Below are 18,096 nucleotides of genomic sequence, written 5' to 3'. Positions count from 1 at the left end.
TATTATAAAGAACATAATAGAATAAACAACACAATCCTCAACACAATCCTCATATTTGTGAGTTTGCAGAGCATAGTCTGTATATAAACATCTAAGGGGGTTGAATAATATGGATGTAAATCACAACTGTCTCTCTTTAAATGCTTCTGTTTTTCCCTCTATATCTGGCTCCTCCCCAACCAGCAAACTTTGCATAATACTCATCACCCTGGTACAATTCAGCTTTCATCCAATGGGCAAGTTTGAAATAACAGTTGTACTAACAAAGATATCCATCAGATGGAGCTGTTTAACCATTTAACCTTCAACTTGGTTATCATTCCCATTAAATGATTGACAGAACTTGAAAATATTGACCTGCCCAATCACTGCACTGCAAGCTGGGTCTCATGACAAACTTTTCCACTTAAGAATCATCACTTCAGTTCTGGGAGCCAAACGTACTTTACTCAACATCCAAATGTTCAAAATTCGTCTAAGGACTTTTTGAGTGTTACAATAACCTCCATCTGCATCAGTATGAAATTGTTGATTTGACTGAGTCTGAAAATGGAAGACGGAGTTTCCATTAAAGTAGGCCAATAATGTGGCATAACATTTAGGAAACTGAAATCATAACTATATTGTATATTTGAATCCCAGATTGGGAGCTGCTGTTGTATGCTTGAATGAAGTACTTACCCCAGATTACTTTAAATAAATGTATAGCAGTGCAAATAGATACTATATTTGCTTAGAAAATATGTGTGGGTCATGCAGTTTCTCCAGTACATATTTCTGTATTTTTGTTTGTACGATAAGGAAAAAAAAATAGTCAAATTTGTTGGGTATGTCATTTTTGTTACTATATACCTGGTTACTCCATAAATGTACCAGCAGGGAATGAAAACCACAATGTGCTTCAAACGATTTAAGAAGCTATTTATGATAATGTTTATAGAAGGTTCCAGTGAGTGCGAGAGAGTGCCAACATTCAGGGCATGCTCCGAAGGTTCTTTTGGACACTGTCCAGTGCTCTAATTGAAGGAAAGGTGTTTGTTTAAATGCTTATCTTTAATAAAGACTTTATGGAGCCAACAGGATTTCTTTTCAAAGCTTGCACTGCCCTTGGTCTGTGCTACGGGTTGCACGGAGAGTTTTGATGGATCTGCGTTGACATATGGAGATTTGGGACAATGTTTTCCTTATAGCCACAGCTACTTGTTAAGTCAACTTTGGCAGACCACAAGTATGGTGTATTTGGCCTATAACCAATATGCACATGTTCTCACGTTAGAAATACTCCTCTTTTTTCCCAAGCAAATTATTACTTAGGGTCCTTGCACAGTTATTACCACATACTTTGTTCATCCTGTGCTGTTGTTGAGCAACATAATTATATAGTCACACAACATGCAAAAAGGTGCTCTGCACCGCTAGCTATCAACTTGAAACACATGTTTGTGCATTTCCTTCGCACCCACAAGGCTACTGTGTTGACCAGATACATTGTCCGGGTGTAAAGATGCCGGATGAGCTGTGTGGAAGAAATTGCAAGGACCACTTTGGAATGTTGTGCAGAACGAGCAGGAATGGAAAGGGGGGGGGGGGGGGGGGGGGGGTGGAATTTAGGATCTGCATAAAACAAACAAAAGGATCAAAGAGGTTTAAATTCAGTGTGCCCTGGTTTTCACTGCAGAAACAGGAGGAGACCGTCTGGATTTAATATGTACTGTATGTTTTGAGAGGCCACAGATATAAGTAAATACAAGGTCATTTACAATGCTTGTAATTTTTGCAGCTGGTATTTGTCACGCTGTTTAATGGTTGAACTGAGATGTGCCGACGTGCTGCAATATACCAGACAATTCTCACGACGGCTCAATTTAATGCGACAGATGGCAGTATTTCATTAGGGAACCGTTGTTGCGTTGTTGGAATTACGGAGTTATTACGGTCTGTCAAAACACCTAGAGAGGAATAAGGCGGGTAATGTTTTGTTAGCTCTTCAATTAAGGTTTAACCACTAACACTTCCAGATCTTTATGATCCATAAATTAGGTGAGTCCCACTGTCTCGGGTGTTTACACATTTGTTTTGGCTTAAATTTAATGACAGCATAGCAGAGGATCATGACATAATACCCAAGGATATAGCCATTTTTACTTCTGACATACATGACTGTATCTCACCGAGTGGAATGGACTGCTACTGGAATGTGTGGCAGGCGAGTGATTTCGGATGAAGGTCCATTACATATGACGCCTGTTTGACGTCCAAACGATAACCGCGAATTTAAGTTACATCACACTGGTTGGTTTGTTTCTTTGTCCATCATAGGTTGTTTTGAAAACCATTAACTGGGTCTTGAAAAGCTTCTTTTTTCTTTTTTTTTTACCAGCCATGAAAAGTCCTGTCCGGATGCAAAGGCCTACCTATAACATCGTGTTCGCATGTTCCACATTAGTCACCCCTAGCGGACACTTGAGGAATTACAGGACACTCCCAAATGACCACACTTGACAACCTGTAAAATGCGATCCTGCGACATGCATCATCAGAGGCGATTCTTTGTTTGCATGCATACTCCGCAATAACAATACATTTTCAACAGGACGTCTTCAGCAGCCGCAATATATTTCCACAAATAGACAGCTGATAATTCATAATTGGTTTTGAACTGAAAGAAGCAGCTTAACCAATAAGAAATCTATAGGACGATAAAATACACAATCAAGCCAAAACAGTTGTCATCCTCCACTTACTTAAGACGGAAAGGACTCAATAGGCTGCGTGTGACAAAGACAGACACCTGACACCAAAGTTTGCCATGGAAATACGTCCACAGAAAGATATACATTTTACACAGCTTTTACAGCTCTAAACTGCACATATGATTGGATCCGAATAGAGCTTTTTCCCCTTTGATCTCTCAAAACATTCACGCTTGAAGGTAGCTCACCTCTCTCACCGCCACTTGAAGGTAGCTCAACTCGTTGCACCTGCAAGTGCAAATATGGTTTAATGATCCAAATTCAGTCATTTGAAGCGCAGGCGGTGTGTGGCATAGACTAACACTTGTTCAAAGTGAAATAAAAAAGTTAATATGGACTATTTGATTCTTGTCAAAGGCAGGCTTGTCGTGGAAGGTTTGGGAAAATGAAAGACGTGCAGAGTGGAATGAAAACAGCCCAGAGCAGTGAAATCATCCATTGACGTAACAAATGGAGGCTAAGATGTGGGTTATCGCATATTTCCAAAGGCACCTCTAAATTGTCTCACAGTTCTCCGCCCTATACAACTGCGCCCTCCCCTTATGTCCCATTCTTTCCTCTCTTCTTTGGAGTGCTGAGGGGGCTAGTCCACAGGCTAAACCCGCATCACACATACAAACTTATTAAGGTCACGGAAAACGTTTTATTTCAGCAAGGACTACTGAACTAAAGTGATAATGGGTTTGCCACGACAAGGATGGTTCGTTTGGATAAACCTTCTCGCACTAGCAGCGACAGTCAATTGTGTGAGCCGGAGCGAACTTTTTCAGTATGGGGAGGAAGCTGGGGACCAGTTGCTGGAGTCAGGGAACGACAAGACGCAAGAACTTGCCCTGGACAAATCTCTGTATTTCTACGACGGATCATTTGACAGCGTTTATGTGAGTTGAATGCACTTGAAAATATAACTTCAAGGGAATTTGATTAGTCGACCCTGAAACGATTAAAAAGTATAAAATTATGTGTCAGAGGAATATTTCACTTTTGTATGAATTGCAAGTTGCATGTAACGGAAACCTACAGACAGCACAGGGCATTAGTGCTATAACGAGTTTGAAAGCCGTCCACTCATGGTAACTAATGTCTGTAGAATGGCTCATGGTGGACACTCTAACCTTCATACTGACGCGTCCCTGTACCAATGCGGTTGCCAAAAAGCAAAAGCAGTACCCCGTCCCTCAACTAGTTCTTATATATCTGTGAAAACATGTCCAACCACATGTCACCAGGGGGATCGTTCGGTTCCTTAGACTTGCAGTTTTTATTATTATTATTATTATTATTATTATTATTATTATTATTACATTCAATGACACACATTAAGTACGTTTACGGTATAGACGAAACATTGAGTTCAGTGGTAGACTAGTCGAAAATGTTCAGTGAAGAACAACAGTAGCTCAAATGTATTAACTTTTGATACATTGGAAGTCCAGTCGTCGCCTCCCAGGTTTCGTTCCGAGTGGCGTGATGGTGCGTGACACAGAAAGGAAATCAGCGGTGATGGTGATGGCTCGTGAAGGGATGGTGGCCATTTATGAAGATTCTTTAAGTAGTCACAAAAAGTATCTTTCGAAGATTTACACACACAAAAAAGTACTGAAAAGGAACCGGTTTGCTATGTGTTTACGCAGTGCTGGTGAGTGTACTCTTTTTTACTCCTTTACCTTGCATTGCTATAATTTAGTAGACGCGCCTTATATAGGTTACACTTATCTAGAGCGACTTATATAGGTTACACTTTCGTCCATTTATAAAGCAGGATATTTTCTGAGCTAAAAGTGGATTAAGTAGCTTGCCCAAGGGTACAACCTCTGCAAGGAGTCGAACCAGCAACCTATGACTTACAAGCCCACTATGCCACACCACTTTCACATTCTGTAGTCCTTAGGCTGCTTTAAGATGTTACTGTGTGTTGATTTTATGGGGTGTGCACCTTTTATTACTCTATTATCACACTACATTTTAATGAGAAATTCTTTGTGTGTCAAGTTACAAGTCTAAGAGTCACAGAGCAAGGGAATTGTGTGCAATCAGCACAAGTTATATACAAAGTCAGGAAGCATATGGATAGATTTTTTTTCCTCACCGTAATTAAAATGGAGAGCCTGTGTTGGTTAAAACATGATGGATTGCACAGTGGCTGGTTGGATGCTGAGAGCAGGTCTCTCTCTCCCTCTGGAGTCAATGCATAGAACAGCTGTTGATTCTCACCACTGCAGATGTCGACTGGAATGTCTTGGCTGTTTGACTCTTCCTGAGAACCAAGTTCCTGCATTAAGGATGATTTTCGGCTGCATGCTATTGTCACAGGCCGTACAGATGAAACTCTGTGTACCATGCATGGTCACCAGGGAGAATTGATTTTTAGTCGTAAAAATCCACCCTGTAGAGTTCATGTTGCACCAGAAGTCGGTGTGGCCACAGAGGCCTAATGTGTTGCACAGCTGAGGTTTTTGTAACCCCTCCCCTTCCAAGTACCTCTTCCTTATGCGCAAGCTGCTTGATCTCCTCATGTTGGTGCAGCTTCAGGGGTGAGCCGAGGTGTATCTGTGTGTAAAACTGCAGCTCCATGTTGTTAACCTTCACTTACCTGGTCAGGGAAGAACTAATAAATGGTTCAATCAAATGCTTTGAAACCTGAGCGCCAAAGCATCCTCAGTGAACTATCGACTAACCTTTCTGAGCACCCTGCGTTATTTTACTTATGGATATTACTATTGTAAACTACAATAGTATTTACACTCATTTAAGTCATAAGTTTGGGATTTGCATACTGTAATCGCTTTGCTGTAAGGCAAATTCACCGCGAAAATGAACACATTTCTGACATTTTCATACTGGTCTGTTGCAAAATGCAATGTAACAAACCACACCTGTATCTCAGGTATTGTACACCAATCACACGATTTACTAGCACTACTTTTACACAGATCCTCCCTACTTTACACCTAACAGCTGTGTACCTTGCCCATGGACGTGCCTAGTTTCCAGTATGTTTGTAGCAACTATTCATTCACAGTTTGAAATCCTACCTTTTGGCAAGATGTCAAATGACAAATATACCTCTTCAAAATATATTTGCAATTGTTTCATGCATGCTGTTTTATATGTTTTCTTAAATCACTTTGTGACAACTCATGTGACACGTGCAGTGGAAAATTTGCATTATGATGCAATGCATTTGATCACTGACAGAGGAACTTCACAAAATATACAGAAAACCTGCAACCACCACCTCACATCGATAAATTTGTGTAGTGATTTTTGCAGGCAAGTACTTCAGTGACTGGTGGATGACAGGAATTGTGTAAAGTGTCATGAGAAAAATTATTCAGCATTTAATAATAAGGTGTTCATTGTAAACACTTTTTTCATTCTAATATCCTGTTCCTAGCAAGCTAGAAAGTGAAGAAATGCTTATGTACCCCCAGCTATATACAAATTTCAAAGATGCAAGATAAATTGTAGTCATTGTTTTGACATAGAGGATTTACTTGAGTGTAAATGTAATTAATGAGATAATGTATGGAACAAAAATTGTTTAGTCTCCAGTTAGCTCAAAGGTGTTAACAAGTATATCTTTTGCTAAATCATTTTAAAGCATCCAGTTATGAATTATGGTTTTTGTAAGCTTTGAATCCCTTTTACTAAAGAGCAGATAGGATTTTATATTTTCTGCCCAGATTCTTAAAGAAACAGCAGGACAGGCATGTTAGAAAGGAATCACTCAACAGATCTGTTTTGTGAATAGATGTGCCCATAGCCTAAACAGCACAGACCTGTTACTTAAATATTTATAGTACCTTGATTATACATAATTCAATCCTATCTGTTGGGTTAAGTTCTCCTTATGAATCAAGACCACTTGCATCCTTTTCTTTACTTACTACATTTGAAGCTACAAAGACCTGCTTTTCATGCTCACAGTCCACTGTTTCACTTATTGACTGACCACAGCAGCAGTTTAAATTGTTAGAAGTTTTGCATACAGATTTTTAATTGTGCTGCATAGACAAATGCCTCTTTATCCCTGAGTGAATGGCTCCATATGAACAGAAATGCCCCACTCGTGTTCCAGATGCTGTGAACACTGTCCAGCTCCTTTTCCAACAAAGATTTTTTTTTTTTTCTCGTTTTGCAATTCACTGAGTTCTTGAGAGAAGCACTGTCAATGTTTGGGACAATAAACCAGGGAGAATAATAATTCATAATAAAATAAATAATTCAATAACTTCAATATGCAGTACTGCTGTTTAGTAATGTCTCCTAAAATAAATAATTTCTTTCATACTAGCATACTTTCATACAAGCTGCTGTACATTTGTATTGCGTCTTAAATGTACACTACAGAACTCTCCTCATTTATAGCTCTTGATGTGCAGGAGGAGTAGTACATTAAAGGCCACTGTCAAGGCTATCTTCCTGAAGCATCACCCGACATTATTTTCCCACTTTCCTGCGTTTTCCCATGGCATTGTACGCAGTCTGCATTCTTCGCCTCCTCTCCAGAGATGGGGAGAGACAGCCTCTGGGCAATTGTGTTTACAATTATTTTCTCCTGGACTTTTGAGGAGTATCCTGTCCACCTCTGATTGGCCAGTTATCAGAGTTACTCACAGAGTTTTGTAGTAATTCCCAGGAAGGGACCAAACTATGGTTGCAAAGGCTGTGCTGAAGTACTTTTTTGAGGAAAGATGGTGAGGATCTTTTTCCCTGAAAATGTCCGTGATTTTCTGCAGCTACAGTCTGGAGGAATAGTTATCTCTTTAGCAGGCACAATGAGGCTCTGTTAAGAGGGACGTATCATTTCACAGTCATTACAAAGTTACTGTTGCACAGGTTTCTGGTTGTCTCGCTAATGACCACTAGTCACCAATTGTTATGCAACCTGTGTAAAAAGCCTGTTCTTTTTTCTACACCCAGAGCTGGGTCTCCACTCCCAGGCTGGTACCGGTAGGCCTTTAATCTTTCAACTGCAATGCTTCAGCAGATGGGAGCTCAGGCCTCCATTCCACACCCACCCCCATGCTGTAGCTCTCCCTCTCCCTCTCCCTTTTATGAAGGTAAATGTGTTGCAAAATGCGAGAGCTTGTAGACTTGATCTTGACAACTTGTAGAATACGATGTGAGAACTTGTAGAGTAAGAATTCTGAACTCGTATGTTTAAATTTTCACTTGTAGAAAAAATGTGAACTTGTATGTTGAAATTTTCACTCAGAAAATATTCACACATCCATGTTCTGAATGTGAAGTCACAGAAAAAATATTCCCAAATGTGTAGATTGATATTTCCCTAAATACAATGACAGCTGCAACTTGTAATCCAACATTTACTCATATTTATTTTTTTTTTTTACTTGAGTCCATTTTCCAGTACAACCACAACTCGGTGATTACAACCTCTCGAATCGGTTCCTGCAATTTCAAATCTGCACACCTTGACTTTGCAGCACTTCTTGCAATAAATGTGTCTCAAAACCAATTTGCACTTGATGCTCTGGAAGTGAGAGAGCAGAGCAGGGAGCATTTTTGCACTTCAGGGCTGCACGACAGGACCTCAGGACCACTCCTTTTTGTTTTTGTATGTTGCATCTGCACCTCAGGACCAAAAGTTTTTGTTTTTGTGTTTTCTTTTTGTTTTTGTTTTGAGATTTGAAGTTGCAGGGACTGATTCGAGAGGTTGTAATCACCGAGTTGTGGTTGTAATCACTGAGTTGTGGTTGATTTTTATTTTCTGAGTGAAAATTTCAACATACAAGCTTACATTTTTTCTACAAGGGAAAATTTAAACATACAAGCTCAGATTTTTGCTCTACAAGTTCTCACATCATATTCTACAAGTTCTCAAAATCAAGTCCACAAGCTCTCGCATTTCGCAACACATTTACCTTCATACCCACTCCCTCTCCCTCTCCTGCAGCTCAGGTCGAGGTTGTGTTTCTCCGACGGATGCCTTTCCAATTTTCCAGCTGGCTTTGATATTGCCTGCTAAGCCCATGGGTCTTCTTTCAGGACCCCTGGGAAGAGGTGCATGCTGGGGAGAGGGAGGGGATGGGGCTGCTGGGGTTAAATTCTTCCTGCTCTGGGAGTTGGTGAGGAATGAGCCCATTTTGTGGGAAGAGATTGATTTCAGGCCTATTGTAATTCCGAGTCGAGTGGGTCCCTCTGTTGCGTTCAGTGAAAAAGGAAATAACTAATGTAGCATTTGCATTTGTGGGTTGTTTTGTTTTGTTTCGTTTGTTCATTTGTTTGTGGTGATAATTGGTTGTTTTGTTTTAATGCCCATTAATGTCCTAGAAAATTCCCATTACACTGCCTACAGCTTGTACATTGCACTGCCTTGTCCAACAATGATTGCACTGTGTGCTAAAGGGTGAGAAGTGTTCTGTACAATATGTAATTCTACAGCTGCATAGATTGCTAAAGGAGATCTAGGCTTTTTTCACTGCAAGCCAGACCAAAGCCTGGGATAATACCGGTGGAATGTGGCTAAACACACAAGCGGAGTGTCATAAGGACGACACATCTGGACAGGCTGGGATACAAGGCTGGTACATCTGTCTCCAAATGCCATTCTTCCACTCACACACCGATTATTATACGTCCTGTCTTGTGATGAAACTGCAGTGGCATTATGGCTTTTTTCAGTGCTGTCAAAAATTCTTTGCATATCTTTGTGCTTTCACACCAGTCTCAGAGTGCAGTGAGATTCCCGACATGTCCAACTGCCTAGGCTCGGCAACCAGAAGTCTTGCAGTCCAGGCTCAAGAGCTCATTCTCTCCAGTCAGCTCTGTTTATCCTCGAGCAGGGATTCAACCTCCGGAAGACGCTATTGGTTTTCCAAAGTGCTGTAAATTTCACTCTCCTTGACACATTCGGTGAACCTCGTGGTCCATTTGTTCAGTGGCTTTTTGAAAGTCAAACACCTGTTGTGTGACCCCCATTCACCTGCTGTGACTGTCATTCATTGATTCACACCTGGCCAGACATCCTGGCCAGAGGAAGGACTCCCTGTAGTAAACAAATCCTCATTGAACACGCCTGAAAGTTGCCTGCACTTTCTAAAGGAGTTTATAGTTGTTTCCCCTAAGATGCAAACATTCTCTGTTCGTCGTTTGTTCATGGTGATAATTTGTCCTGAAATATGCATATTGAATTATGAAAAAGGCCTTTCTCCATAACATGCATAATCTGGTAACAGGACTGGAATGCATTAGATTGTGGGTGTCTCTAGCTGAACATCTGGTATTTGGACATGTCCTATACATAACATCCACAGCCTGATCACTCAATCCGTAGACAAATTCTTAGACAATGCAGCAAAGATATTCCAGATCCACATACAGTCTGGCGTCTTTAAACACTGTAACTTAAGGTAGAGCTGCATTTATAGGTCACAGTTAGGCTCTACATTCCGTCTGTTATCATTGAGGCATGTTGTTTTCACGGGTAATTGCTAGGCGCTGTTTTTGTTATGTTTTTTTTTTATTTAAACACTGTTTTTTTCACCTTAATGCCCACTTACTGTTGCACTTCAGGGTTCTCTGCATTCTTTTTGTTCTTGCCTCCGCTGTGATGCATTTAATGGGCCAAGACTTGTAACCATTGCAGCTCTCTCAGGATGAGAGCCATGCACCCCTAAACCGGCAGCAGTCTGTGTATGACAGTCTTGATTATTGTTTCGTGTATGCGGGGCGGAAATTGGCAAGTGACGCAACAAAAAAAAAGCAAACCGAGTTGGGTGACGGCGTGCTGGGGAGAAAGCAGATGTGGTGACCACAGGAGGGTGATGTACAAAACATCACAGACCGTGAATGGAATGAGACATTCGTTTATTTAACCCATATCATCTGCAGATTTGGAGTGAAGTTCGTCTGAACTGACTCGTGAGCAATCATCAGCAATTATCCAGCAGTATGTATTGACAGTGTGCCTCGATCGAAACCCATGGGGAAAACATTTGAGAGTGGACTTATATTCGGCATTTTTTTTTCCATTCCACAAACTGTAAACTGCTGCACAGTGAGCCCGTGTAATAGAATGCAGTGTGACGAGTGGTCAAGGTGTCTGAATGCACCATCGTGTTTCGGTTTGGAGCTCCCACCTGTGTTCTATGTGCCACCGCATCTTTTGCGGCTTAGCCGACTTGGCCCCTGAGCAGTCATCCGCTGTTGTGCCTTTAGTAACTGTAGTAAATGAGCTGTGATTACTGCTGGAGGTTACTGCATGTTGTGTGGAAGCCGCTCATGAAGAGTGTCTCTGAGGTAAAGACCTTGTGGTGGAAGGCAAAACCGTAAGTCAACAGGAAGGTGATTATCGCAGAGGAAGTTTCCTTCAGCGCTTCAGATCCAGGAACGCTCAAGATTCTTAGACACCATTTTGATGCCTTAATCAAGGGCTAAGCTTGATGCTGCAGGGGTTTTGCATTTAATTTGTGAAATAAGAGACCGTGGCTTAATGCTTCTTTGTAATCTCGCTGCTTTAATAGAGTAATTTTCAGTAACAGGATCATTTTAAAGAGTCCCCCTGCGGCAGAACTTAATGCAGTTTTAATGTGCTCATTACCCAGCCTCAGCTATCCACACTAGATGGTAGACCTGGGGTTGCCTGTATCTGAGTCCCTGGTAAATATGTATCTCTACATTCATGCTTTGTCACATTTTCAGGCTTTTTCATGTTCTTCTGAACTTGAAACCTACAGTTTTGTGTTCTACAAGAATATAGCAAGACTTTCATGATGACCATTCTTTTCAAAAGGGGGGAAATTGCTTTATGTTTCACTGTTTGACCTTATTTCAGCACAGCATACCAATATATTAGCAGAAATTTTTTTTTACAATGATTTAACATCACAGTATATAGTATATGATATATTCTAATATATTTTTAGTCTCGTTTGTTGGCCTCATATGTTTCCGCAAAGGCAGTTGTTTAGAGTGGGATTGTGAAAAGAGCTGGCCCAGTGCTTCTCAGTTTTGCTGTGCAGTGGTTGCACTGCTGTGGGTGATAGAATTACATCACATTGTTTTGTTGAATGGAATCATTCAGGTGACATCTATGGTGGATTAGCACTGCAGTCCCTCATTACTAATTGGAAAGTCAACTCTTCAGCTTGCCCATCTCTCTGCACGCCTTTCTGGTGTGTAGCACAAATATCTCTTGCTTATTGATGTGATGGGGGTTCCATGCACCTCTGCTGTGCTATTTTAAAAGTCAGTCCCTGGAACATAAAGGTTTACAAGTGGAAACTGTCCACATTGAAAATCTCCCAGCTCTCAATTAGACTCAAAGACTAATAAACAAACCTTTTGATGTTTCATGTGCAGATCGGTGGGTTCACCTTCCTAGGGGCTGTTTGGGAGATACAGTGATAGCTGATGGTTCTCACCTGGACAGTCTTGCACTCCTAGGATCACCTGTTGTAGTTGCCAGGCTAATGGACATTTAATGCTGGTCTCACACAGACACAGGGTGTCCCGTTACCTCACTGTACCAAGTCTGTGCGCTGTTATCAGCTATCCAGCTTTTTCTTTGCCTTTAAAGGTAAACCCATCAGCCAGGAAATGTTGGATGACTGTTTTTCCTAACACAAGAGTTTGTTTGGATAAGACAAGACGTCCCCTGATGCTCTTCAAAGAGCCTGTTTCATTACACCATTAGCAGAGACTTCCTGATGGAGATATTTAAGGATCAAATAGGGTGGCCAGACTGTAGAGGCTGGAATAGGAAGCTTGAAGATCAGTACCAGCAATACTGATGTTAGCATAGGAAAGCTACTGTGGCTTGCTTAGGAAGAGGGGATTTTTGGCAGTCAGACATGAAATGCATTGCTCAGCTGGTTTCAGGTGATTAATGCCTGAATCCAGCTGAGTTTTAGCAATGGAATTTTAGTGAATCTTGCAAGTAGCTTGTGGGAAAATATTGCCAGTGAATGACAAAAATATATGGATTCACAACAATGTATAGAGTTGAGGCTATTCTCATGACATAAATACATGGGCTTTTAAATGGTTGTAATTCCATAGTAAACCAGCATGTTGTTCAAAACATGCAATAGTCCTAGGAATGCACATCTGTCATCTACCATCAAGACATCTTTAAGAACCACAATATCCTAACAGGAACTACAGAGCTATTTAAGCCAGATTTTCCTCAGACATAGGAATAGACATGATAACATGAAGATTTGGTTTGGATCACATCTTCTATAGGCTTTCAAAAAACACTGTGAGGTTATTAAAACCAGTTAGTTTTACAGGAGTTTTCCATTATTTTCACAAGGAGCTTTCTTAGCAAACCGTCTCTCAGTTATGTCACCAAAAGATTTAACCATTTTACCATGTTATCCATTTGGAAAACCTGTCTTTGCATGATATATTGTAAATTACAAGTCAAATCATTAGTTTTGTAATCACACTCCAGCAGATAAGGTGCTGCGATACTCTTATTGGTAAAAAAAAAATAAAAATCTATCCATATTTTGCATTGCTTTTACTTTTTCTTACTTTTTTCTTCCTCACATTTTGCTTTAATACTGAATTTTTCAATATTTCATGGGTGTCTCCTAATTTCACAGGATCCATGTCTTCTGTGAAAAATGATCTTGTACTTAAGAGTCCTGCCTGTGTTTGCCTATTGAAAACTGTTCATATGCCTTGTGGTGGGCCTCAGATTCTCTGTTGTCAAATATATGTTCCATTGTGATATTAACTATTACAACTGTCTTGTCTCACTTTGCTTCACAAGGTTAATTAGGTAAACTACACCCTCTGTAGCCTTGGTGTTTGCTAATGTCAGTTATCTTTTGTCTAAATGATCAAATAGACATAGGTTGTATCAATTTTACAGTCTTAAGTATGATGTACAGTCAGTTAGTGCCACACCAACATCTTGTTCAACATGGGCAGATTCTCAACACAGTAGATATCAGTAAGGGAGAAATTCAAAACATCAGGACTCATCTTATATGTGCCCTGGGTCTTCAGGTAAAACAGCCGAATCATTACAGGGAAGATTTAGGAGTGGATGCAGGAACCATCTCCGATTCCCTCCGATTTTGGAATGCCGTGAGGAGGATAAGTGGAGTGGCTATAACTGATGGAAGGGATGGACAAAACCTTGTACAGATTAACAGGGACCTACTGTACACAAAATGAAAATTTGCAGTGAGACATCCATTTAATAGGTTGAACTTGAAATTAGCCTAATGGCATAATGAGGGGAGCATTGAGTCAGACTTAGCCCCCTGCTCCATTTGTATTAAAATTTAGCCCCCCACAGTGATAAAACCCATAGAGCTGTAAAGAAAAACCCGTCCAAAAATGTTTAGGTATGAATTATGATTATACTGAAGAGTTCTTCAATTATTGGAAGTAGCCTTTAATATGGGAGTCATTTGATGATCAGGTGTTAAAAATATCCTTGAATTATCCCGAACGTGCGTGTGATGTGTTTCAGATCAACACCAACGGGTTCATTGCCACGGCTGAGCCGACAGCGGAAGCAGAGTACCTGGGTAAAATGCCCGCCAGCTTCGGCATGATTGCGGCCTTCCTGGGAGATCTGGACACCAGCGACCGGGTGGGCAAGGTTTACTTCCGCCAGGACAGCAACCCCGACGTCCTAGAGCAGGCGACCGCCCACATCTCCCGGGCCTTCCCAAACGATGACGAAATAGAGCCCATCCACACCGTGGTGGTTACCTGGGAGAACGTGGCGCCCCACAAGCCCTCCAGCAGAGGCGACGTGCTGAGCAGCAAGGTGAGACCTGTGGCTCATTGCTTGCTGTGTTCATACTTTTCCGTGCTTCACTAACACCAGCCCTTCTGTCTTCCGCAGAGGAACACCTTTCAGATAGTCGTGGCGTCGATGGAGACAGCCTCCTACGCCATTATGATCTATCCAAGGGAGGGGATGCAGTTTCTCTCAACACATGCAGGGGGTGGAAATGAGCCTGTCCAAGCTGGCTTCAACAAAGGACTGGTGAGAGGCTGGTTCAGGTGGACCACTAGCCAGGGGCCATACTACCGCATCACCACCAGTGACGAGGCGTCCATCAGAGAACTCACTCAGTAAGCGTCACCTGCACCCAGAGTGTAGCACCCTCCTTCCTGGGTGCTGCCTCTCACAGATTTTCTGTTGTCTGCTGTAAGAGAGTGTGGTTATGATGGTTATAAGATGATGACTTGTAAATACTCTATACTGTGTCTCTTAGTTGAACATACTCTTCAATGTGCTTCTGAGTTGGTGGGCTAAGGAGCTTGTCCTACAGCGCAGACCAGGTTTCAGTTCGAGCTGTGTCATTCGGCGACACTGACGATAGTGACAGAATACAATTAGCTTCATGCTACCAGGGTAGGGTGGGTGTTTTCATCTTGCCACCCTGGCATCTTCTAGAACTGTCGCTGCAGGTCACTTGGTTGATATCATTGGAGATGTGCTTGTCCTCTGATTAGCCTTTTCTCTTCTGCGGTTCACTGTGGGGCTTGTAGTGTGAAAAACTGGTTGCATGCAGGCATATCAGAGGATTGCGTTAATTTCATTTCAGTGCTCTTGTGTGAACACAGAGGGTGTGTGAAGAGGCAAGCATAGTTTAATACAGATCCAAATTGTGTGAAAAAGGAGGGGAAAGCATAAAAACCCTGACTCATTAAATGCCATATCTAAAATAAGTGAAACCTATGGATGCAGCTGAGCGATGTGGTTATGATAATGATGATGATGATGATGATGAGGATTATGATGTTTTAATAGCAGACACCATTCAAGGGAATGCATTCTCTGCTTCTTTTCAGGATCACAAACTCCGGCGAGTGTGGTGTCTGGGTGTATGAGATCGGCACCTATCCCTTCTTCTCATCCATCACTCCCGGTGAGGTGACAGACTGTCCCCCTGAAGCCACCCAGGAAAAGCCCTGGGCGGGGGCCACCGTGGACGTGGAGGAGGAGGAAGAGGAGGAGCATGTTCCGCAGACACCGGATGTGTCTGTGTTTGACCGTGGTCAGATCCCAGAGTTCACTCCCTACCAGCCTGAAACCGATGACTCCCAGAAAGTTGTGTACCGGGTGGAGGAGCCGGTGGAGAGACCCACGGTGCAGCAGCCGCCGGAGGAGCCCTACGCTGAGCCCATCCCTGTCCACCCTGTCCAGTTCCAGCCCCAGCCCCAGCCCCAGCAGCCCCGCTACCAGCCCGAAAACCCACAGGTGGTGGTGGTGGACGAAGGGGACATTAACGTGGACGGTGAGCCCTAGAGAGGAATTCCAAGCAGAGCTGCTCCTACTGAGCCTTCAGTTCACTGCAAAACATCATTTTCTATTTTTCTTTCACGAAGATGTATCTTGAAATCATTTTATGGGGAAGGGGAGATGTAAGAATCTTATTTTTCTTATTTTTTTATCATTTTCTTATCACAGGAAAACCCTGATTGCTCATTTTTTTCCAACATAAGCTTTTTTTAAGAAGAAATTTCTTCATAAGAACAGTGTGTTTTAGGGCAGCTGTAGAAGCCACAAAAGGATGTGTTTGTTGTAATGACAAAGTAGCAGAACAAAGAAGTAGCAAAGAAAACAATACATCTCAAAACAAGGAAATGTGTTGCGTTGGATGACCTTGCTGTGTTACTATTTCATCCTTGTGCACTGTTGGTGGTTTCATGCATGTAATCGCTGGGACAGCCATTTCTTCGTTTTTACTTCAACCATTTTCTTTTTCTACCGTCCCTTTTTTGTGTTGTGCTGCAGTCTTTTCTTACAACTTTGAGACATGCGCCAACAACAGACAGAAGTGCTCCTCGTTTGCTGATTGCAGGGATTACTCCAATGGGTACTGCTGCCATTGTAGGCCTGGTTTCTATGGCAATGGCAAACATTGTGTTGCAGAAGGTAGGACACAACCCACCATTATTCTAGATCTCCACAATTTCCTCCATATTGTTTCTATAGTATGACTTTCCCCCGTTCTTGTCTTAATAATGCAGTGTTAGATACAGCAGATGCTATTGCAATGATGTGTCCCGTACGTGTCCTTTACCTCAGATTCTCTGCATTGACCTTTGTAAAGTTTCAAGCTGTGCTCCATCTGTCTGGTGTTTACAAAGTAGTGTTCCGTTCCGCTGATGAAATTGCGAAACCACTGCAAGCAGGGAGATTCTCCATGTGTACATATTGTCAATATAGATTGCAGGACTGTCTTGGTCAGGAGCTTTTTCGAAGTTTCCTCAGCATAATCTTATCTGAATAGTGGCGTATGAAAGGGGAGAGAGGATAACTTCACTGTCATTTGGTAGGCAAGCCCCAGAGGATGAATGGTAAAGTGAACGGCAGGGTGTTTGTGGGCTCCACACCAGTGGAGCTCAACAACAACGACCTGCACTCCTACGTGGTGGCCAACGATGGCCGGGCGTACATAGCCATCAGCACCATCCCCGCCAGCCTGGGCCCATCCCTGCTCCCCCTCTCTTCCCTGGGTGGGGTTATCGGCTGGGCCTTTGCCTTGGAGCAGCCTGGCTACGAGAATGGCTTCAGCATCATTGGTAAGGGGTCCTTTTTCCACAGATGAGCCCTTAAAACCTCATTTAATGCCAATTATTGTTCACACGATTTATTTCCTCACTATTTTCACTCTCTACTCTGAATCCCTTCAGCTTTATTTTGAACTGGCAAAATGTATTTCAGATTGAAAATTACAATTTGTCCCTCAGCTTGAGAACTTCGCATTTTCTTTGGTGCTCTTGCACATGCCTTTGGCTAAGAATTGCAGCTGAAACTGCTTTTTTCTATCTGGCTGTAGAACTGTAGATATGTTCGCTTTTGAAGTGTGATTTCATTGGCTTCACAGAGGATTGTGAGTGGGGCCAAAATTGTGAGTGGGCAGCCCGCCAGAGACGCACTGGCCTTTGTTTCCCTGCTGTGTCTCTGCAGGTGGGGAGTTCACGCGCCAAGCGGAGGTTACCTTCCTGCCCGGGAACGAGAAGCTGACCATCAAACAGGAGTTCAAAGGCATCGACGAGCATGACCACCTGGTGGTCAGCACGCAGCTGGAGGGGAGACTGCCGGAGATCCCGCGGGGCTCCACTGTGCAGATTGAGCCTTACTCCGAGGTCTACCAGTACAGCAGCAACAGTAAGACCTCCAGCGTTCACCAGTAGTATGCCGAGTTACCCTCTGTCATTAGTCAAGCAAACTGAAAACATGTGCACCGATGACTGAGGTGCTTTATGTTAGCAGTAAAGAGTCAGGGCTCTGAGAGGAAATCCTTTCATTCCCACAGCATTTGCTTTGAGTTACATCACTGAGAGTCATCGAGGAATGTCCTCAGAGTAAAGGCTTACTGAATGATTC

At 42.3% G+C, this 18,096-nt stretch overlaps 1 protein-coding gene across 1 annotated transcript in view; it reads left to right on the top strand.

Moving 5' to 3' along the window:
• Window positions 1-3,323: 3,323 nt before the first annotated feature.
• LOC118787001 (nidogen-1-like) overlaps window positions 3,324-18,096 on the top strand; it is a 30,076-nt gene continuing 15,303 nt past the window's right edge. Inside the window, exons 1-7 of the mRNA XM_036542382.1 lie at window positions 3,324-3,634; window positions 14,215-14,517; window positions 14,596-14,828; window positions 15,552-15,997; window positions 16,498-16,638; window positions 17,043-17,288; window positions 17,677-17,877. Of these exons, the coding sequence (XP_036398275.1) occupies window positions 3,431-3,634; window positions 14,215-14,517; window positions 14,596-14,828; window positions 15,552-15,997; window positions 16,498-16,638; window positions 17,043-17,288; window positions 17,677-17,877 (1,774 nt within the window). The 5' untranslated portion in view covers window positions 3,324-3,430. The remainder of the gene's footprint in view (window positions 3,635-14,214; window positions 14,518-14,595; window positions 14,829-15,551; window positions 15,998-16,497; window positions 16,639-17,042; window positions 17,289-17,676; window positions 17,878-18,096) is intronic.

This window comes from Megalops cyprinoides, chromosome 1 (assembly GCF_013368585.1).
Source record: "Megalops cyprinoides isolate fMegCyp1 chromosome 1, fMegCyp1.pri, whole genome shotgun sequence".
In the NCBI taxonomy this organism is placed as follows: Eukaryota; Metazoa; Chordata; class Actinopteri; order Elopiformes; family Megalopidae; genus Megalops; species Megalops cyprinoides.
Note: the sequence above shows the minus strand (reverse complement) of the source record. Positions and strands in the feature narration are given on the sequence as shown.